General features: G+C 46.0%; 1 protein-coding gene across 4 annotated transcripts; it reads right to left on the bottom strand.

Moving 5' to 3' along the window:
- Positions 1–2,588: 2,588 nt before the first annotated feature.
- On the bottom strand, positions 2,589–15,520 carry LOC110014157 (NLR family CARD domain-containing protein 3). 4 transcript variants are annotated; one of them, XR_013647214.1, is made up of 11 exons: positions 15,293–15,520; positions 13,741–13,848; positions 13,460–13,579; positions 13,104–13,297; positions 7,566–9,396; positions 6,842–7,015; positions 5,948–6,121; positions 5,629–5,805; positions 4,793–4,999; positions 3,838–4,011; positions 2,589–3,520 (listed from the first exon to the last, which is right to left on the bottom strand). XR_013647214.1 is itself a non-coding variant. In XM_023961399.2 (10 exons), exons 1-10 carry the CDS (start codon positions 15,406–15,408, stop codon positions 3,505–3,507), a joined length of 3,084 nt encoding a protein of 1,027 aa, XP_023817167.1. In that variant the 5' UTR covers positions 15,409–15,520; the 3' UTR covers positions 2,589–3,504. The 4 variants fall into 4 exon arrangements, 2 of the variants coding, with proteins under 2 accessions (XP_023817167.1, XP_023817169.1); XR_013647215.1 differs by having other exon boundaries at positions 2,923–3,520; positions 5,948–6,502; XM_023961399.2 differs by lacking the exon at positions 4,793–4,999.
- Positions 15,521–22,185: the final 6,665 nt, after the last annotated feature.

Raw genomic sequence — 22,185 nt, 5'->3', positions numbered from 1 at the left:
AACCAGTGTGCCGCCGCGGCACACTGGTGTGCCGTGGGAGATGGTCAAGTGTGCCGTGGGAAATTGCCCTCATTAATCATTAACTAATCTAAAAACATTTTCCATCTCCAGGAAATCAGCTCTTTGTTCATCCAAACAGGCCCTGATAAAACACTGAGTAGTTAGGAATATAAACGATCTTAAAATTACTTTTTTCTTTGTGTTTATTTGATTCTATTAAAGACATTTTGATAAGAATACGGTACCGCGATTTACCTGCAGCTATAGTGGTTTGCGGAAAAGTCCCGCCCCTTTAACTGTCTCCGCCAATCATTGTTGAAGGCTTAATCACATGTCATCAGTCTGACCAATCAGAAGTGGTTAATGTCTTCACTTCCTTGTTCTTAATTCTGCTGATAAAGTCGCTCAGTTCTAACAAAAATACCAGCTAAAGCTCGTCTTTAGTGGTGTAGCTTTCCACAGAATCCGGTGTCAGACCGTGGAACAAGAGAACAAAACCATGAAGCTCAGAGAAGAGAGTCTGTCTGCCATCACTACATCTCCCATGATGCATTGGCTTAAAGGGCCAGTGTCCCCGTGTCATCCGCGTAAAATGTCTAGAAACCTCAACGAATAAACAAACAGTTTCTAAATTTTCTAATTTAACTTTTATTTCATGTCTTAGAAAAAACAGCCGCAACTTCCTGCTTTTTCGGCCACAATTATCACAAAATGCATGTGAGATTGCGGGGGGGGGGCTGTCAATCAATACAGACCATGAATTACTGCTTTTCTTTTTTTTGGATGCTGGTGTGCCGCGGGATTTTTGTCAAGGTTAAAGTGTGCCGTGGCTCAAAAAAGGTTGAAAAACACTGGTTTAAGCGAGAAGACGTCTCCTCCAGAGTGACGGCCTTCAGCTGAGTCCCGGCCTGAACGCTACCTGGAGTCCTCTCCGCCAATGACAGGGCTGCACTGCGGTGATGTCAGCAGGTGGACACAGGTTGTGTGTCGCTGCCGTCAGCATCACTGCGATCCAGGTGGAGAGAAACAAACACAGGTGGAGGAGGTTTGGTCACGCAGAAACACGTCACACGCGTGTCACTTTAGATGATGAGGTTCTGCTCTGAACTTCCAGGTTCTGTTCAGGTTCTAGTGACCCAGATGAAGAGGAAAGTCATCGTCAGCAAAGAGACCTGACAAAACAAAACCAGACTTCTCACAGAGTCAGTGGATGTGGAGCAGCTGGTCGACCCGCCTCAGTCGGATCAGAACCACAGGCGAGTCCCGTCAGCGGGAGTTCTGTCTGTTTCCCTGAGCTGTAATTGGTCCTGAGCGCTCAGCGGGCCGCCATTGTTGGACAGGAAAGAAGCTTAGCAGCACGAGGGCCGGGCCACACACACACACACACACACACACACACACACATGCACACACACATGCACACACACACACATGCACACACACACACACACACACACGCACACACACATGCACACACACACACACACACACACACGCACACACGCACCCACACACATGCACACACACATGCACACACACACACATGCACACACACACACACACATATGCACACACACATGCACACACACACACACACACACACGCACACACGCACCCACACGTGAAATCATGCATGGGTTTTGTGTGTTGGGGGTCAGTCCATGTTTGTGTTTTCAGGGGGGTAGTTAATGAGTGCGCATGTGTGAGTGTGCTGCAGTCTGGCCTCACCTTTGGTTCATCTCCATGGGTGGTGGGGGGGTGGGGGGGCACGCTCAGGATTAACCAGGCTCACACACACTCACACACACCTGTGGAGTGTGTGTGTGTGATGAGCCTCTCAATGTGATTTATGGGGGGGGCTTCAGAGTGTGTTTGTTCTTGTTCTGCAGAAGTTTCACCGTTTTCACAAGAGCTCATTTTCATTATCCACCCCCCCATGCCCCCCATGCCCCCCATGCCCCCGGCGTGTTGTAGACCGTTCTCCTGCTCAGCTTGTGGTTCTGCCTGGACCAGCATCATTAGAGCAGAAGACGCTCACCGAGATCCTGTGGATCCTCAACCAGATTCTACTCCTCACCACATGAACCCGTCCCGGTTCTGAAGGTCCCTGCTGGACCTGTAGGGCGTCCAGACCAACGTGAAACCTCCAGGTCCTTCTGGATGCCCTGCAGGTCCAGCCACTTTATTATTCAAACCTTTTTGCCAGAATGTAAACAGATGAACAGTGACTGAGCGGGTTTACATTAACGACTTTAAGTTCATCCCTCAGACTTAAACAAAAACGCCGAGCGATGAAACATTTGTTCATGCTGGGACTTTAACGACGTATAAACACAAAGGCTTCATAGGTTCATTGGTGACTCTACATTGCCCCTAGGTGTGCATGGGGGTGTGGTTGTGGCTCTGCGACCTGTCCACGCCGTCCCCCGCCTTCACCCACGAGTGGCCGGGATAGGCTCCAGCAGCCCGTGACCCCGAAAGGGACAAACGGAAGAAGGTGAATGAAACAAAAAAATAAAGAAATACAGATGAGGTGTCTTGTCTTCTAACAGCACGAAGACCGAATGATTTGATGGCTACAAAGAGGATTAAATAAATGACATTTATTCTGAGAATGTCATATTTGTAATACAGAAAACAAAAACATTCTTCATGAGTCACCAAAACAAACGGATGGACCAAAACCCGCTGCTCATCCGTTGGGTTTGAACACTGAACACACGCAGCATCCTGACGTTAAACGCCGGACCAGCTGTCCTGAGCTCCAACACTGACTCCAATAGAACCGTTTTTAAACACACTTAACGGCAAATGATGGGTCATTTTAGTAAATAAAATTTCTTATGTGCATCATGTGATATAAATTACATTCCCCTGTCCGTCCTGGGGGAGGATCCCTCCTTCATGTGGACATCCCTGAGGTTTCTTCTTTTTTTTCTGGAATCCGTTTTTTTTAGGAGTTTTTCCCCACCGTAAAGGGGGGGGTCTAAGGGCAGGGATGTCCAGTTTAGTTTAGCCATTACCTATGGAACTCTATGACTTCTTTACGATTCATGTTTATTATGCATTCACCGGTATGAAGCCCATTGAGACGAGTGTTGTTGTAAATATGAAGCTATAGAAATAAAATTGAATTGAATAAATTACATTCACCTTTTCTAAATGTTAAAACAATCCAGCATTTTCCAAGCAGGTGTATAATGATCCTTTGTACTTGCCATACTACACATGCAAACACACATGTCCAAATAGCTGCACTGAAGAAAACTTTATAGAAGAATATGTTTTAAAATGTGTAATATAACAAAATAAAGGTTAACATTTTCCTTTAACATCAGCTGCCAGAGAGAATTCTGCTTCCTGACATCAGAATCAGACGATGAGCTGCAGTTCTCCATCTGTCCACCATGTGGCGCTCCAGTATCGACAGTCATCCCTTCATTCCTTCCTAACGGTTCATCAGAACATCTCAGCTGCTCCTCCAGGAGGAGGAGGATCAGGCTGTCACCAGGACTCCGTCCTGCAGAGAAGACAAAGGTTTGTCCTCATCCTCTGCTGTTAGTCAGCGATGCAGGAGAAAGACCAGCAGGAGCTTCACGTCTCCTTCAGATGCTGGAGCTTCTCTTCAGGGCTTCACTGAGAAGCTGCAGCTTCACAAACCTCTGCATCATTGATTTCATATTAACTGGCTTCAGAGGACAGAGCAGGTTCAGGTTACGGCTGAAGACCAAAAAGCACGAAACATCTGCGCAGCCGGTTGGTCTGACATCAGTGATGCAGCTGCTCTGAGGAGGAAACCGCCAACAGGAGACGGACCGACTCCAGCGCTCTACTGACCTCAGAGTCTGCAGTTTGAAGTCTGGACTCTCCACCAGATCCTGGAGCTGCTGAACATCCGAATCCTCCAAAAAGTTGTCTCTCAGGTCCAGTTCTGCTAGATGGGACGGGTTGGACCTCAGAGCTGAGACCAGAGCTGCACAGCTGACTGCCGAAAAATCACAGCCCCTCAACCTGAATCCAGAAGAAACAGGAAGTGATGTCGTCAAGTGTTCCAGTATTTCACCTTCTAACCAATGAGCCTAATGAACAGAGAGGATTTGATGAAACAGAGCAACATGGTGATATTTGACCTTCAATCACATTCACTGAAAAGGAACATCTGTGAGGAACACGGATCTGTGAGGAACACGCATCTGTGAGGAACACGCATCTGTGAGGAACACGGATCTGTGAGGAACACGCATCTGTGAGGAACACGGATCTGTGAGGAACACGGATCTGTGAGGAACACGCATCTGTGAGGAACACGCATCTGTGAGGAACACGGATCTGTGAGGAACACGCATCTGTGAGGAACACGGATCTGTGAGGAACACGGATCTGTGAGGAACACGCATCTGTGAGGAACACGCATCTGTGAGGAACACGCATCTGTGAGGAACACGGATCTGTGAGGAACACGGATCTGTGAGGAACACGCATCTGTGAGGAACACGGATCTGTGAGGAACACGGATCTGTGAGGAACACGCATCTGTGAGGAACACGCATCTGTGAGGAACACGCATCTGTGAGGAACACGCATCTGTGAGGAACACGGATCTGTGAGGAACACGCATCTGTGAGGAACACGGATCTGTGTGAATCTCTAGATGTTATGATGAGGGTGGCTGGACCCAGAAGCAGGACAGAAACAGAAGGTGGCTGGATAAGTGATACTTATTGAGTCCCAGTGGTGGTGGAGCCTTCAAGCTTGGATGTTTTGTGGGTTTGATAGGATGTCGGAATTGAACCTTGCTTGGAGTCCAGAAGAGTGACAAACGGTGATCAAAAGACTGGAGGCTTAGCTGGTGGTGATTCCGCGTGAAGCAGACGGACTGACGTCGCCTGATGGGTGAGGAGTCCATAAGAAGGCTGCAGGCTGATGAGGTGATGGGTGGCAGGTGTGATGAGGATTCCCTGGTAGGTGTGGGGAAGGACCAGGATCCTAACACCAGAGTCTGAATTTCCATGAGACACGTCAACACAAATGACAGTCAGAACATGTTTTAATGATAGTAATAGATCAGATTTATCTGCTTTTCCAGACGCTAAAGTTCTTACAGCGTGTCCATCATTCTTTCCTACTTGATGATGGTAACTACTGATGTACCACAACTGCTCTGGAGCAGACTGATGGGGGCGTAGCTGCCGGTTGGCGTCTACGGCCCTCTGACCATCACCGGGACATTCATACACATAGACACACCAGTGGAACCACTCCCTCAATGTTCTCATCTGCTGTGAAGAACGCCGGGGGGCCAAAGGTAGTCCCCAACCGGCTCGTTCCCTGAGCAACTGAAAAATTCCCCTGTCAAGATTCAAGATGTAACCGTTCCAATCTTTTCCTGCTGATTGGTCCAGAACTCGACAGAAAAGCTAACGAGAACCTCCAAGACCATGAGTGACCCATAAGCCCCTCTTCCGGGCTTGGCTCCAGAGTTCAGGGTAATGTTGCTTCAAAGCCTTCTTGTCAATGACCTGTCACCAAAGACGAGTTCGCCTTGGCGACAACGGCCTGGACCGCATCATTTGGGTTATTGGTGATTGAAGATGTAGAACCAACATCAGGAACAAACACACAACTGACCTCAGAACCTGCAGCTGGCAGAGGGGGTCCTTCAGGAAACCACACAGATGAACCAGTCCAGAATCCTGCAGGTTTTTGTTCCTGCTCAGGTCCAGTTCGGTCAGATGGGACGGGTTCTTCTGTAGAGCTGTTCCCAGAGCGATAAAACCGACATCCGACAAGGTGCTGCGCTCCAGCCTGACCACAGAACAACACTCTAGTTAGAAGAAGTTTCTGGAGCCACTCGGTCAAATCCAGAACCTCTGAGCATTCAGGCCAGAATGTTCTGAGGTGGTCTTCAGACACGTTTGATCATCACAACCCCAGCTCAAATACAGACCTCAGAGTCTGCAGTCTGCAGCCAAGACTCTCCACCAAACCACTCAAGAGAATCAGTCCTGAATCCCGCAGGTCGCAGTTTCTCAGGTCCAGCTCGATCAGATTTGACGGGTTGGACTTCAGAGCCGAGATCAGAGCAGCGCAGCTGTTCTCCAGCAGACTGCAGCGCTCCAACCTGATGGAAGCAGAGAGAGAGAAGGTCTGTGAAGGAACAGGTGAGTTCAGGTGATCACCAGCAGCTCGGCATCTGCAGGATAGCATTTAAACGCCAGACCCGGACGGCAGAGTTCTGATGGTTCTGCTGTCACTTCTGACTGTGGGTGGAGCTCTTCTGCTGCAGAAGAAGACTTCATTAGTTCAGCTGACTCCAGCATGGACCTCTGCCAAAGCTCCAGACTGAAGGCAGACGTCCTCTGAGAGGTTCTCAGGACATTTCCATCAAAGCTCTTTGGAGATCCGGGTCCATCGGAACCAGGCGAGGAGCTCCATGTAGCTGATCACAGGTTTCAAGACTCCAACATTCCTTTGTGTGATATTTTCTGGTCCTCAAGAATACCTGGGTAATGACAGGTCAAGAGCTGAGGAGTCACAACCTGGTTGGTGACTGAAAGGTGTCTGACCTGAGAAACCGCTGAAGATAGTCAGAAGTTCTGGAAGGACAGCAAACAGGAAGTTCTCCAGACAGGAGTTTTGTCAGAAGGCTGACGTCTTCAGAGCGGTGGGACAACAGCAGAACAATCCCACCTTGATGGTTTCAAAGATTGTGTTAATGAGTGCAGAAGAAATAAAAGGTCAGCAGGGTAAGACCACGCCCCGACGAACAAGGAGTGTGGAGAAAAGCTAGAGAAAGAGGTCCTCTGAGAGACGAACCGACCAGCCGCCTCACTCTTCTGACCTCAGAATCTGTAGTCTGCAGTTTGGACTTTGCAGTCCGGCACACAGGAGCTCCACTGCTGAATGCTTCAGCTGGTTCTTGCTCAGGTCCAGCTCGGTCAGGTGGGACGGGTTGGACTTCAGGGCTGAAGCCACGACTCCACAGTCCGTCTCTGAGAGTCCACAGTTGGTGAGTCTGTGAAGACAAAGACAGGAACAGGTGATCTCCAGAGCTTCTGTGAGATGAAACAGCAAAACTGTTTGAAATGTCATTCTCTGTGGCTTTAACATTTTTCAGGTTCCTTCAACTCCTCCCATTCTTCTTCCATCTGCTTCCTCCAATCTCAGTGCTGCAGTTCTGTTTCTCCAACAGCAGATGTTCCAGAGTTTGCTTCATTCAGGGAGTTTTCTCTCAGTTCACAGACTATACTCCATGTAACCTGTGGGTCGCTTCTAGAGGCTGCTGTTATACAGACAAACCCTGATGCCACGTTCACACCGCCCATGGGATGCACCTTCACGCAGGACTGTGGCGACCCGGCACTAGTGCATGATGTACCTACAGTTGGAAGAGGCTCGGTGTGAAATGTCGTAGCGACGTAAATCTGGTGAATCTGCTCCAGACTTTTTCTTTCAAAGCTCTATTCCAGTTCAAGGCCACACACTAAAGTCTTTTACCGACGTGATAAAGCTTTGTGTCTTTGATTTAACAGGTTTGTTTCCACACAAAGGACTTCTGGACTCACCTGAACTTCCTGCAGTTCCTCACAGCTGGGATCAGCCTCCGCCGAGCCTCGTTTGTCATGTTGTACTCGTCCAGGTCCAGCTGATCCAGAACCTCCTCTGACATCTGCAGCATGTAGGCCAGAGCAGAGCAGTGGATCTCTGAGAGTCTCTTCTCTGCTCTGTTCTCTGACTTCAGGAACTCCTGAACGTCTTTATGGACTGAGAGGTCCTTCATCTCCATCAGACAGTGGAAGATGTTGATTCTTCTGTCAGGAGAGATTTGATCTCCACTCATCATCTGCCATGGCAGAGAGTAGTCTTCTGGTGTCTCATCGTCCTTCTGTACCATCTTGAGGTTGTTGGTGACTCTCTGGATGGTTTCTGGACTCTGGTCCGTCTGACCCAGCAGACCCCCTAAGAGCCTCTGGTTGGACTCCACAGAGAGGCCATGAAGGAATCGAACACAAAGGTCCAGATGTCCAGTTTTGCTCTGCAGGGATTTCTCCATGACTCTACTCAGAAACTCATCCAGAGATGAGATGTTTCTTTGATCCTTCAGGAAGTCCTTCATAACTTTGGTGTTCCTGTTGGAGTAACAGTGGAACATGTAGACTGCAGCCAGAAACTCCTGAACGCTCAGATGAACAAAGCTGTAGACCGCTTTCTGGAAGATTCCACACTCTCTTCTGAAGATCTCAGTACAAACTCCAGAGTACACCGAGGCCTCGGTGACGTCCAGACCACACTGCTGCAGGTCTTCTTGGTAGAACATGATGTTTCCTTTCTCCAGATTTTCAAATGCCAGCCCCCCCAGCTTCAGAAGAACTTCCCTGTCCGCCTCTGCCAGCTCTTGTGGACTTGTCTGATGTTCCTGCTGGTACTTGTTCTTCTTCCTCTTTGTCTGGACCATCAGGAAGTGGGAGTACATGTCAGTCAGGGTGGTGGGCAGCTCCGCTCCCTGCTCTGTGGACACCATGTTCTCCAGAACCACAGCAGTGATCCAGCAGAAGACTGGAACCTCACACATGATGTGAAGGCTCCTGGAGGTCTTGATGTGGGAGATGATTCTGCTGGACTGCTCTTCATCTGGGAACCTCCTCCTGAAGTACTCCTCCTTCTGAGCATCATTGAAGCCTCGTACTTCTGTCAGTCTGTCCACACATGAAGCAGGGATCTGATTGGCTGCTGCAGGTCTGGACGTGATCCAGACCTGAGCTGAGGGCAGCAGACGTCCCTGGATGAGGTTTATCAGCAGCACGTTGACTGAGGACGTCTGTGTAACATCAGACACCGCCGGACTGTTGCTGAAGTCCAGAGAAAGTCTGCTTTCATCCAGACCGTCAAAGATGAAGAGAAGTTTGCAGACAGACAGCTGCTCTGCTGGGATCTTCTGGAACGTTGGATGGAACAGCTGGATCAGAGAGAGAAGACTGTGCTGCTGGTCTCTGATCAAGTTCAGCTCCCTGAAGGACAGAGGAACCACAGCACTGATGTCTTGGTTCTCCGAGCCCTCTGCCCAGTCCAGAGTGAACTTCTGCACCGAGAAGCTTTTTCCAGCTCCAGCAACGCCACTGGTCAGAACCACTCTGATGGATCCATGCTGGTCAGGTAAGGGTTTCAGGATGTCCTGGTTCCTGATTGGAGCATCATGACGCCTGTTGGTCTTGGAGGAGGTCTCCAGCTGCCTCACCTCATGTTGGGTCTGGACCTCTTCTCTCAGTCCCTCTGTGATGTAGAGCTCAGTGTAGATCCGGTTCAGGGGCATTTCTTTTCCTGATTCTTCAGTTGCATGTTCACATCTCCTCCTCAAACTGATCTGATGTTCATCTAATGGTTCCTTCAGTCCAACATCTGAAGAAGAAAGACAGCAGAGAAAAAAATGTCATGAGTCTCCAACAAAACAGAAGTTTAGTTTTCATAACTGAGTCCATCAGCAGATCTTCAGTCTCATTTTGGACTTTGGATGTTGTGGTGTTTGCAGTGTCAGACCTGAAACTGGAGGTATTGTCCACTTGGCCTACGTGGTTTCGGGTCGTTAATAGTCCTTTGTCCTCAGCTGGGGGTTGGGGAGCCAGTGACTCACTCTCCAAATTGGTCATCTCTTTCAGCGGTTAACGACTCAGGTGGAACTGGTTTGGTTTGCTTAGGTTTCAAAACACTGCCGGAGATGGATGGAAGAATAAACCTGAGACCACCATTCTTATTAAGAGAAAGTTTATCCTTCTTGACAAAGATGGCTTCTTTCACTCCTCGCTCAAACCATCCTTTCTCTCTGGCTAGAATTCGGACTTCACTGTCCTCGAAAGAGTGGTTTGTGGCCTTCAGGTGGAGATGCACTGCAGACTCAGGTCCACCTGGGTTGGCTCTGTGATGTTGGTAAAGCCGCTTGTGTAGAGGTTGTTTGGTTTCTCCTATATACTGTTCATTGCAGTTCTCTTTGCAGTGGATAGAGTACACAACATTACTCTGTTTGTAGCTGGGAATTTTGTCCTTTGGATGAACCAGTTTTTGTCTGAGGGTATTGACTGGTTTGAGATGAACTGGGATGTTATGTTGTTTGAAAATCCTTTTAAGTTTTTCAGACAGGCCTGAGATATACGGAATTGAAATACTGTTCCGTTTCGGCTCTTGTTCCTTCTTGTCTTGTTTTCCTGTATGTTGGGATCTGGTGAATGCCCACTAGGGATATCCACAGGTTCGGAGGGCTTGGTGGATATGTTGCTCTTCCTTCTTCTTTCCGTCAGAGCTTGTGGGCACCTCCTGGGCTCTGTGTTGTAATGTCCTGATGACGCCTAGTTTGTGCTGTAAAGGGTGATTTGAGTTAAATAAAAGGTACTGATCTGTGTGAGTAGGCTTTCTGTACACTTCAACCTGGAGCTGTCTGTCCTCTCCAATGATCACAGCACAGTCTAGAAAGGCTAGGGTGTTGTCCTTTGTGTCTTCCCTGGTGAACTTGATGTTCTTGTCGACTGCGTTGATATGATCTGTGAAAGTCTCCACTTCCTGGCTTTTGATCTTGACCCAAGTGTCGTCCACATATCTGAACCAGTGGCTTGGAGTAGTACCTGGGAAAGAGTCCAGGGCTCTTCTCTCGACTTCTTCCATGTACAAATTGGCCACAATGGGTGAGATTGGAGAGTCCATAGCACAGCCGTGCCTCTGCCTGTAGAAGTTTCCCCTGAATTGGAAATATGTGGAGTTGAGGCACACTTCCAACAGTTCGCAGATGTGGTCTGGTGTCAGATTTGTTCTGTCTTGTAACTGAGAATCCTGCAGTAATCTCTTCCTCACTGAAATCACTGCCTCCGTGGTGGGAATGCAGGTGAAGAGGGAAGTTACGTCGTAAGACACCATCGTCTCGGCAGAATCCAGCTGAAGATGTTTGACTTTGTTTGCAAAATCTTGTGAATTCCTAACATGATGCTCTGTGTTGCCAACAAGAGGAGCCAAAATAGTAGCCAGGTGTTTAGCCATGTTGTAAGTTATTGAGTCAATGCTGCTGACAATGGGTCTCAGTGGTATTCCTTCCTTGTGGATTTTTGGGAGGCCATAAATGCATGGAGGGGTATTCTCCGGGTACAGTCTGTAATAAAGAGGCTTGTCGATGATTTGATCTCTCTCCAGTCTTTGTAGGCAGCCTATAACCTTTTTCTTGTAGCCGCTGGTTGGGTCTCTTCTCAGTGCTTCATATGTGGTGGTGTCACTGAGTAGGTTGGTAACTTTGGCTTAATAGTCTGCCGCATTCAGGATCACAGTACATCTCCCCTTATCCGCTGGTAAAATGTTGATACTGTGGTCCTTATCCAGTGCTGTCAAGGCCTTTCTTTCATCTGAGGAAAGATTGGAAGGTGGTGGTTTGGCCATGGACAGGTTTACAAATGGTTTACAAATGTTTTTATGGTCTCGGGCCTTCATATTTATCTGACATGATTTTAAAGTATGAGCCCTCGCGGACCCTGAGGTCCTCTGATACAGGCCTTTTGGTTATTCCAAAAGTAAGAACAAAAACATACGGCGAGGCCTCATTCAGTTTTTACGGACCTCGCCTGTGGAACAGCCTCCCAGAGAGCCTCAGGGCTGCAGAGACTGTTCATGTTTTTAAAGGAAGGCCTTAAGACCTACCTTTTTAATTTAGCTTTTAGTTGAATTTTAGGATTTAAATTTTTTTTTTAAAATTATTATTATCATTTATTTATTTATTTATTTATTTTTTATTTATTATTATTATTATTTTAAATACTTTAATTATTTATTTATTTTTCTTTTAACTAGTTTTATATGTATATGTAAATACATTTATTTATTTATTTATTCTATTAATTTTTAAGTCGCTCTTACCATTTCATATGCCTATTAGGTTTATGTAATTATTTGTTTTTTGTTTATGTTTTATATATATTTTAATTTTATTCCTTTTACATTTTATTACACTCCAGTGTTTCCCTCTGAGGGATCCTCCACATCAGTGACTGATCCTTCTCAGTGAGCGGGGTCGCTGCAGTGGGATCTCCTGGGTCTGACTCTTTTGATCGGATCTGGGGGGTTCTGTGGTAGTGCTCTCCGTGAACTTGGGTTGGGGGGTCGCTGGTGTGGACATGTCCCCAAAATATCGTTTCCCCACGTCAGGACAAAGCCTGGTCTCTACATTCTATCATTTTATCACATTTTTATTTATTTATTCATTTATTTATTTATTTATTTATTGATGTGTGTGTGTGTGGGAGTGTGTGTGTGTGTGTTTTTGCGGGGGGGCGGGGGGTTGTCGCACGGTTTGTCTTGTCATCTTGTTTTTAAATTTTATTGTTTCTTATGCACAGCACTTTGAGTGACATATGTTGTTGAAAAAGTGCTATATTAATAAAGGTTGATTTGATTTGATAAACCTTCTCTTAATAAGAATGGTGGTCTCAGGTTTATTCTTCCATCCATCTCCGGCAGTGTTCTGAAACCTAAACAGACCAAACCAGTGCCACCTGAGTCGTTAACCGCTGAAAGAGATGACCAATTTGGAGAGTGAGTCACTGGCTCCCCAACCCCCAGCTGAGGACAAAGGACTATTAACGACCCGAAACCATGTAGGCTAAGTGGACAATACCTCCAGTTTCAGGTCTGACTCCTCCCCCATGAGCGCATATATACCAGCTCTTAGACCAGCTAATTCAGAATTGACAAAGCCTCTTGGATGAGAGGCGAAACGTCTTCTAACTTTAAAAACCAAGTCCAGATGACATCCCCAAAACCTACTACAACAGAACCAACCTGGTTGAATGAGAGTCTTCATAGACACGTCCTCTAAAGAAGTCACTTCCTGTTTGGAACGCCAGGGGGAAGGGTCACTAAGTCCAGTTCTCTTATACTACAGTCCAGTTGTTCCAGTTTCTTTTAGAAAGACTTTTCCTCTTCAGGAACTCACAGGTTCACCATCATAGAGAAGAATTGATCTAGAACCCGGATTCTGAAATCCCTAAAGGTTCTGGTGGTTTTAGCGTTTTTGAATTCTTTAAGGGATGAAGGAAACGTTTTCCAGAGATGCTCCTCTAAAGTCTGATCAAACTCACCCGGTGTGGACCTTGAACTACAATCAGGACAGGACCGGTGTCCTGATGCAGCAGACTGGTCCCAGTGAGAGGTGATGCACCTTCTACAGAACCAATGTCCACAGCTGGTGGAGACCGGATCCTTCAGGACGTCCTGACATAAAACGCAGCCGGACTGCGGCTCCTCTTCACTAACAGATCTCCTCTTCCTCTCTCTGTGGACACCAAGAGAAGACTGAGGCAAAGACAGTAAATAAAGATCATGAAGACTTCCCTAAAGACACAGAACCCCGGAATGGACCTACTGATGATCACTCACTACTCATGAGAACTGTGTTCTGCCTGAGCTCGGACCAGTTCAGAGAACTGGTTCTTACCTGGACTTTAAGGGTCCAGGTCCATGTTTGAAGTTAATGACGTATTCTCTGGATTTGTCGCTCTTCAAGGACTCACAGATGAATGCTGCTGGGCGGTCCTCCAGTGTGAGGGGCGGAGCTCTGCAGACACATTTACAACCTTTACTCAACAGAAGAAACTTATCCAACCAAGGGGGGGGGGGGCATATTCAACCAACGGAGGGAGGCCTTCAAAGACCACCACTGAGTCTAAAAACCAAAAACATGAAAAATCAACTTAGATGGAAGGGTCTGAGGTTTACTTTGAGTCTGCAGATCCACATCCAGAACTGAAGTTTTCAGGTTGACCTTTGGATCTGTTGCTCTTCATGGATCCACAGCTGGACGATGCAGACGGGAGCGTCTGACCTCTGCAGACACAAACATCAGAGAGGAGGTGAGGTCTGATTCCTCTCAGCTTCCATGGTCGTCCTCTGAACGTCCCCCGTCTCCTCACACCAATCCATTCCTGGAAACTCTTCATGGATTTTCATCAGGACTCCAGGGGAGAACAGAGACCAAACTGGGCTTTCAGTGTGACGGGGAGAGAAATCAAAGATCATCAGAGATGAGATCAGAGATTTCTGTTCAAATGATTCTAATGAAGGGCCTGAAACATCAACGTTCGCTGACATCCTGCACTCAGGAACTCGTTACAAGTCTCTAAATGACATGAGTCAGGCCACGCCCCCAGCTCCATCAGAAACCGCTCTTGTTGGTCAGGTGGGTCTTTTTGTCGTCTTTTGATCAACTTTCTTAACAAAGAGGAGGAAAGACACACGGCATCTAAACACCACACAGAAAAGTTAAAAAAAAGGACCAGAGGACAAAATCAATCAATAAAAAGGATTACAGATCATATTCTGATCAATGACAACCCCAAAAAAGTAAAGTAAAAATGTCCCCAATTATTTAGTTTTATTGTCCAGATATGTGCAGGGGGCGGGGCTCCTGGGCTGTGTAGTTCATTGGCTGAGGGGTCTCTCTGCTGCACTGGCGGCCGTTACCGTGACAACGTGTCCTAACACGCATCAAGCAGTCTGCTTTTTGGGAAAAAGTGATGTAAAGCTAAAAAAGAACAAGAATAATGGATGGAATTGACATGTTTTTAGTAAGTGGGCGTGGTTTAGGCGGGAAAATGTCCTTCCAGGTGTCCATCATCAGAAGCAACCGTCCTCTGCTTCAGCGTCCTCCGTTCATTTCTGTGATGGACGCCTCGTCAGGCATCATCCCTTACATGAACCCACCTGAACGCACCTTGAAGCAGGTTTCTGACGCTAATCTTTCTCATCGATGACATCCGGCTGGTTTTAGTCAACAAACACAATCAAAGCTGTTTGTGCCTCAAATGATCAACTGGATTAGAACTGCTATCATTTAGAGGAGAACATTTGAGCTAAAAGGACAAAGAAAAACACATTTGTGAGGAACGTCTGAAGCTGGTCTGAAGCCTGATTGGTCCGTTAGGTCTGAGAATTCACACTGTCGTCTCACACGGAAACCAAAAGATCAGAACAGGAACTCTGAGTCGAATCAACGACCAGCAAACCGGAACCGAAACCGGAACTCAGGTACGAGTTTTGAAACAAGAAGACCGGAGCGGGAACCCAAAACTCAGAGGAGGAAGAGTATGAACATCATCATGTCAAGGCGTCATTTGATACACGGATCTCCTCCCACAGGTCAGAGGAGGAGACCATGATGACCAAAGGAACCACATGAGGAGAACCTGAGGGTTCCTGTCTGCATTCCAAGAGAAGACGTCTGCGCAGCCACCAGGCTGAGAGCGCAGCTTCTGCTGAAACCCCAACTTACTGTGAGTCCCAGGATCCAGGATCAGGCCTACAGGGTTCAGGCCCTTCTTCAGATGGCTGCACCTCCTTCAGCCCACGGCTGTGTGCCTCCTCTTCCTCTGAGCAACTCATCTTCATCGGTCAGTGTGGAAGCACAAAAACAAAAAGACATCTGACACTCCACAGCAGAACAACACACAACTGCAACACGTCTGCAAACTGCTTTCTCTTTCTTAGCTTCACCCCCTAACAACAGGTCACCTGACAGGATGTGTTCATGCATGAGCCTCTGAACTCCAAATATGGGCAGAAATGTTCAGACGAAGCATCCTCAGCGTGGAAGAACATCTGTGAGGAGACTCTTCTTCCTCACATCTTCTCCATGAATCAATCAGATTCTGGGCAAGGAAAGGCAAGTTTATTTGTGTAGCACAATCCAAAACAGGAAAATGCATTAAAATCACAATACATAACAGTGAAAAGATGAAAAACATACATAACCATTATAAAAGGTACTTCAAAAGAAAGGAAAGAAAAGGGAAAATGAACAGAGGTGGGGATAAGGCCCCTTCAGCAGAGGTCTGTCTCACAGCCTCAGGTAGACGGTTCCAGATTTTAGCTGCAGAGTATTGAAACGCTGATTCCCCTTGTTTAGTCCTGACTCTGGGCCCCCGCAGGAGGCCGGTCCCTGAGGTCCTCAGAGTCCCAGATGGTTCATGTGGCGCTAACATGTCAGAGATGTACTTTAAGGCCATGGAGAGACTTGGAAACAAGCAGAGCTGCTTGAAAGTCGTTTCTTTGAGCTAAAGGGAGCCAGTGCAGAGACCTGATGTGACGGTACTTCCTGGTTCTAGTCAGGACTCGAGCAGCAGCATTCTGGATGTACTGAAGCTGTTTTACAGCTGGTTTGGGGAGGCCAGTGAGCCAGCCGTTACAGTAATTTAACCTACTGGAGACAAATGCAGGAATTAGTATCTCCAGGTCTGGCTTTGACACTATGGTTTTGATTTTTGGCAATGTTTTTTAGATGGTAAAATGCTGCTGATGTTACTGTTAAAGTTCAGGTCAGAGTCCTTGATGTGAAGGGAACTGTTGACACTTTCTATTTGTTTCTGTGGACGATGACTCCAGTCTTGTCTGAGTTTAGATGGAGAAAGTTGTTTGGCATCCAAGCAGTGATCTGTTGGATGCAACAACTGAGGGAATCCACTGGCCCACATTCACCTGCTGTCAGTGACACATAGATCAGAGTATCGTCTGCATAGCTGTGATAAGATATGTTATTACTGTGAATTATCTGACCTAGTGGCAACAGGTAAAGGTTGAAAAAAAGGGGTCCCAGGAGTGATTCCTGGGGCACACCACAGGGCAAGGCCATGCAGTCTGAGACACAAACCCCAATTTCAACTAAATATGTTCTGTCTTCTAGATAGGACCTGAACCAATTTTGGAGTCTTTGTAAAAGGATCCTATGATCAACAATGTCAAAAGCAGCTCTCAGGTCTAGCAGAAGTAACCCTAGTGCTATCCTAGGCACTTTAACGTTGGGAGTTGGGTCATCTAGACCCACTAGACAGTGCTCTGAACCTTTTTGCTTCAATGATTTGTGATCTTCACTGGTGTCCATGGATTACATGAAATGTTTCCACCTTTATCCACCTTTGTCATGGTAGGGAGAACACCTCAATGGAAGGGGGGGGGGGTGCATCTAAGATAGCACAAGGGCTAAAACAGAGACTTCACCAGCGTCAGTGTTTAGGCGGATGTTGTTAGTTACCTTCATAAGAGCAGTTTCTGTGCCATGATGGGTCTAAAGCCTGACTGGAAAACATCAAATGAATTGTGTATTAAGAGAAAGTCAGTGAGCTGTTTGTAGACAACTTTTTCAAGGGTTTCCTAAAAATGGGAAATTTGAGAAGGGTCTGTAATTGTTCAGTACTGTGACATCAGGATGGCTCTTCTTCAACAGAGGTTTAATGACTGCAGTTTTTAAGGCAATTTTTCACATTGAAGCAAAATGTTATCTATTTGAGTCATTGGTGCTGACAAAATGTTCAGTATGGACTTTAGAAATCTAGTGGGCAACGCATCAAGGCAGCATGTAGACGAGCTAAGACAGGTGATGATCTTTGGACAGTTTTGTAAGTTACAGGTACAGGTGAGTCAGCTTAGAGCGACTAGGTGGCTGTTGGGTAATTATTTGTGTTGTGAAGTTTATGGCTTTTTTAATGCCCTGAACCTTGTCGTTGAAAAATACACCAAACTCATTACCTTTAGATGTGCAAACCAGTTCTGATGGCAGCTGAGCTGGAGGCTTTGTTCATTTGTTTACTGTTGTGAACAAGACACGAGAGTTGCTGCTGCAACTTCCAATGATTTCAGAAAAGTACTTTTCCCTTGTTCTGCATAAGATTTGGTTTTGATGTGTTCAACTCCCCCTTATATATTTCATGATGAACCTGGAGTTTTGACTTGCGCCACTTTCGCTCAGCTCTGCGACTCAGCCGTTTCTGTGCCCTGAACAAATCATCGTTCATCCAGGGAGCTTTCGGTCTACTTTTTCTGATTTTCAACTTTATAGGGGCAACGGCATCCAGAACATTCCAAATGCTAGAAGTAACAGAGTTTACTAATTCATTAACATCAGCACCAGAGGCGTTTTCAAAGTTGATCATTTCTGCAAACTGTGCCCCAGTGTTGTCATTTCTGTGTCTCCTTCAGACAACTGCATGACCACACGACATCACTCAAGTTTATGTCAGTGTTAGCCATCTCCTTTATAGTAATAGTAGGCTTCTTACCACCGGATACTACTGGTACTACTGATACTACATGCAGTCGTTCGTCAGATAAATGAGGATGTTCCTGTATATGAAGTCAAACCTGAAAAAGGTCCAAAAAAGTTAAAAACTTTACACAGAAACCTTCTTTCGCCTTGTGACTCTCTACCAGCAGATATTACTGTTCCATCACACCAAAAAGAAAAATCGTGCAGAAACGTGAAGACAAGGAGGAGAATTCTGAGGATGAGGACGACTACAACCCAATACCTCTTGAGCCAGGTGAAACTTGCTGTGATCCATTTGAGCTCACACCGGGAACTTGTGATCCTACACCTGAGAACTCAGAACACAGACACCAAACAGAGAACACACTACCTGTACTTGAGGAGGACCCGGAAAGAGCTGGTGAAACCCAACACTGCCCAGACACAAAGGACGATATTGCTGTTGACCAACATGCAGGACATGCTTCACCCCCGCTTTGACTTCTTGTGGTGAGGAAAGTCATCAAAGACCTGAGCGACCTCATGGATGGCCTAAAGTTTTCACGTATGACACTCTTGGCACACCAACATGCTACAAATGAGCCACACATTCATGTTACATGGACTGGCCTATCTATGCCTCACTTGTACAATGTGCCCACATCTCACCACCTTTCCCCCTCTGGATACTAAATGCTATAAACTGAAAGTATAAAAAAAAAAAAAGTTCCACGTTGTGTTAATATGATTACATTACACACTGTATTGAGCGGTGGACTATGTGTAGGCATTGGGTACTATTACTGGTTGTTCTTGTTGTTTGAGAAAAGGAAAAAAAATGTGGTGAAAAATGGTCTACGATGACGAGTGTTTTTGACTGTTTTTTGTCATTGAATTGGAATGGTTTGAAGAAGTGAAGAAATGTATGTTTTCATTTTATTCTTTTTATTACTTGAGATTTTAATCTTTAGTCTGTAGTGAACTCTTTTTGAACTCTGAAGACTTATTCTCCTGTGACATTCCTTTTGGTTTATGGCTGCAACAGGCAAACCTTCTCCCCTGTTGTAGTATCTTCAATGATGAGACGTTGGTTTAGGTTGGCTCTTTATTCCACCATTATTACAACTCTTTAACAACAAGAATGCAGCGCGTGCTTCTCCTTAACAGTGCAATATTCACGGCCTTACAATAAAATCCGACTTTAGTGTTATGAACAATAACTAGTCAATATGCCACACCTGTAAACCCCTTTGAAGAGACAGGATTTTCTCTGTGTGTACATACGGGAGTTCTGCAGAGAAGCAGTAAATATGTCATGGACTACATTTCAACCATCTGGGTTGAAGATCTAATTCCTGGGAAACCGTCCAGATTCACGATCTCATGTGGAGGACGGAGCTGACCCCTGCCCTAATGCCTGTGATGGAGTTTTCGGTTGTCCAGATGGGAAATCTTTTGATAGTTGCACCGTGTCCGCCTTCGAATTTGGTCCGGCGTTAAGACAGAGCGAATCCAGAGCCTGCAACTCCAATTAAAGCCGCAAGCGGCGTTGTTTGGCCTGCAGACGCAACCCGCCTTCCACGCCCAACTTTAAGCACCACCGCTGCCCTCACCGCCCTCACTGCCCTCACTGCCCTCACTGCCCACTTTTGATAAAGGCTAGTCAAAAGGGCATTTGCTAATTATGCTAACTATGCTAGCTATGCTGATGTGGCTAAAAGTGCTAGCATTGCGATCAGCATCCTCAACTGACTCTGAAAATTACATGACCTAAAATGCTAATTATGCTAACTATGCTAGCTATGCTAATGTGGCTAAAAGTGCTAGCATTGTGATCAGCATCATCAACTGACTCAGAAAAACACATTACATAAAATGCTAATAATGCTTACTATGCTAGTTATGCTGATGTGGCTAAAAGTGCTAGCATTGCGATCAGCATCCTCAACTGACTCAGGAAAACACATTATTAAAAAAGCTAATTATGCTAACTATGGTAGCTACGCTAATGTGGCTAAAAGTGCTAACATTGCGATCAGCATCATCAACTGACTCAGAAAAACACATTACCTAAAATGCTAATTATGCTAACTATGCTAGCTATGCTAATGTGGCTAAAAGTGCTAGCATTGCGATCAGCATCAACTGACTCAGAAAAACACAATACTTAAAATGTTAATAATGCTAACTATGTTAGCTATGCTAATGTGGGTACAATTGCTAGCATAGCGATCAACATCATCAACTGACTCAGAAAAACACATTGTTTAAGATGCTAATTATGCTAACTATGCTAGTTATGCTAACATAGCTAAAAGTGCTAGCTTAGCGATCAGGATCATCAACTGACTCAGAAAAACACATTGCTCCATTGGTGAGAGCTATATGTAAGTTAGTAAAAAAAAAAAAATGTCAAAATGGCTGCTTTTCTGTTGATTTTATCTCCATAGCAACCATTTTGTGTTTTGGTCGCCTTTTGATGACGAACAGATCGATGTCAGTTTCAGACAAATCGGCAAAAGTAAACTTTTTGTTGTCCTTAGCAACAGTGGTTTTATGCTAACCACGCCCACATTCCTTATATGTCCATATCCAGTGTTTTTCAATGTATTCAGTTTCAGGAATGAATGCATGCATTCAAATTTCACAGTAGTCCATTGAAAAACATAGGAGTTATAACAGTATGCCTCCTTGCTAGCTCACCATGCGCACGCCATTTAAAATCTACAACTTCTAATTCCAACATTTTTTCCACAGTTGCTTGCCATTGATGCCCGAGAAGTTTCGAGACGATCGATGAAAATTCCAACGAGAAGTTTACGTTTGAATCAGGTGGCAAAGGTGTTTTTTATAGAAAATCCAGGATGGCGACCTTTTCCCGAGGTCAAAGGTCAACGACACTACTGTGGTGTCTGTAGACTGGAGCTGGCAGCAAGTGTGTGCAATTGCGTGAAAATCGCTCAAACAAAAGTGTCGTTTTCCCATATCGTGGGAAAACACAAAAATCGCCAATTCTCAGAGTTCGCCACAAAATGGCCGCCAGGCCATAGGTCGTGTGGCCATCCCATAATGATTTCAAAACTTCTTTGGGATATCCCCAACACGTGTGTTTGGGTTTCGCAACTGTATTCTGAAGTACATTTTGTTCGGCCCCATACGCGATTTTCGGCCCATTCATTTTTTTGACGGGATCGCTGGCCGTGATGTCATCGTCTTCGGGGCAGGTGACGTTGACTTTGTGGAAAATTCATTTTTTTAATTTATCCCAGGTGTGTGCACGTTTTGGTGACATTTTTCGAGCATGTGGCGGGGGTCACATTCTCGCTGAAAGGTGGCGAAGTCGTCGTTCCAGCTGCGAAAACAATATGGTCCTTGCAGTCAGTGACTGCTGCTGCGGACCATAAATATGGACCGAAGGAGGTGGGCTGAGCTGACGACAGAGCCATGTGCCCTCGGGGGGAGGAGACCCGAGCAGCACCACATAAGAACTTTACATTCAGAAGTTTTTTTGTTCTTCTTGCTTTTGTCTGCAGATCAGCCGCGTGTAATTCATGTGCATTGTAGACAAACTTCTTGAGAACCCAGAAATATCTGTCTTAATCAGTTTTAGAACTTTTGCTAGGGAAATAAAACTGTATTTTTATCCATTTGAATCCTGGTTTTCTTCTCCCAACTCCGGACGCATGGAGACATCTGCTAAGCGGACAGATTCTTTCCTACAGAAGCTATTTGTTGTACTTTGAATTGTATGGAGGGCAACATTTTCTTTGTGCAGGAGAGTGTAGTAAACACTTGACTATATTTCTTTTAATATCACAGAAAAATAATTTGCTCAAAACTCCTGGGTGGTAGTGGGGTGCTCTCCAAGGGCGGGGCCCCGCGTTGGGCCCTCCCGACGTGGCATGGGGGATGCTCCTTTGCTAATGAATGCTCAGTCAATAATTCTCGAGCTGTTCAGCGGTCGATTGTTTGTGCTTAGAACGACCAGTAGGGGGCGAACGCGCCTTGTTGTCACTCATTGGAGTAAATGCTCTCAATAAGGAGAGAGCTCGTCTCGCTTTCTTTTTTTCTCCTTTCAGGAGACGAATTTTAGCGACGTATAAATGCAGATGAACTGTTTTGTCTTCTAACAGCATGAAGACCGAATG

This window comes from Oryzias latipes, chromosome 13 (genome assembly GCF_053564925.1).
Source record: "Oryzias latipes strain Hd-rR chromosome 13, Olatipes_Hd-rR_3.1".
Lineage (NCBI taxonomy): Eukaryota > Metazoa > Chordata > Actinopteri > Beloniformes > Adrianichthyidae > Oryzias > Oryzias latipes.
Note: the sequence above shows the minus strand (reverse complement) of the source record. Positions and strands in the feature narration are given on the sequence as shown.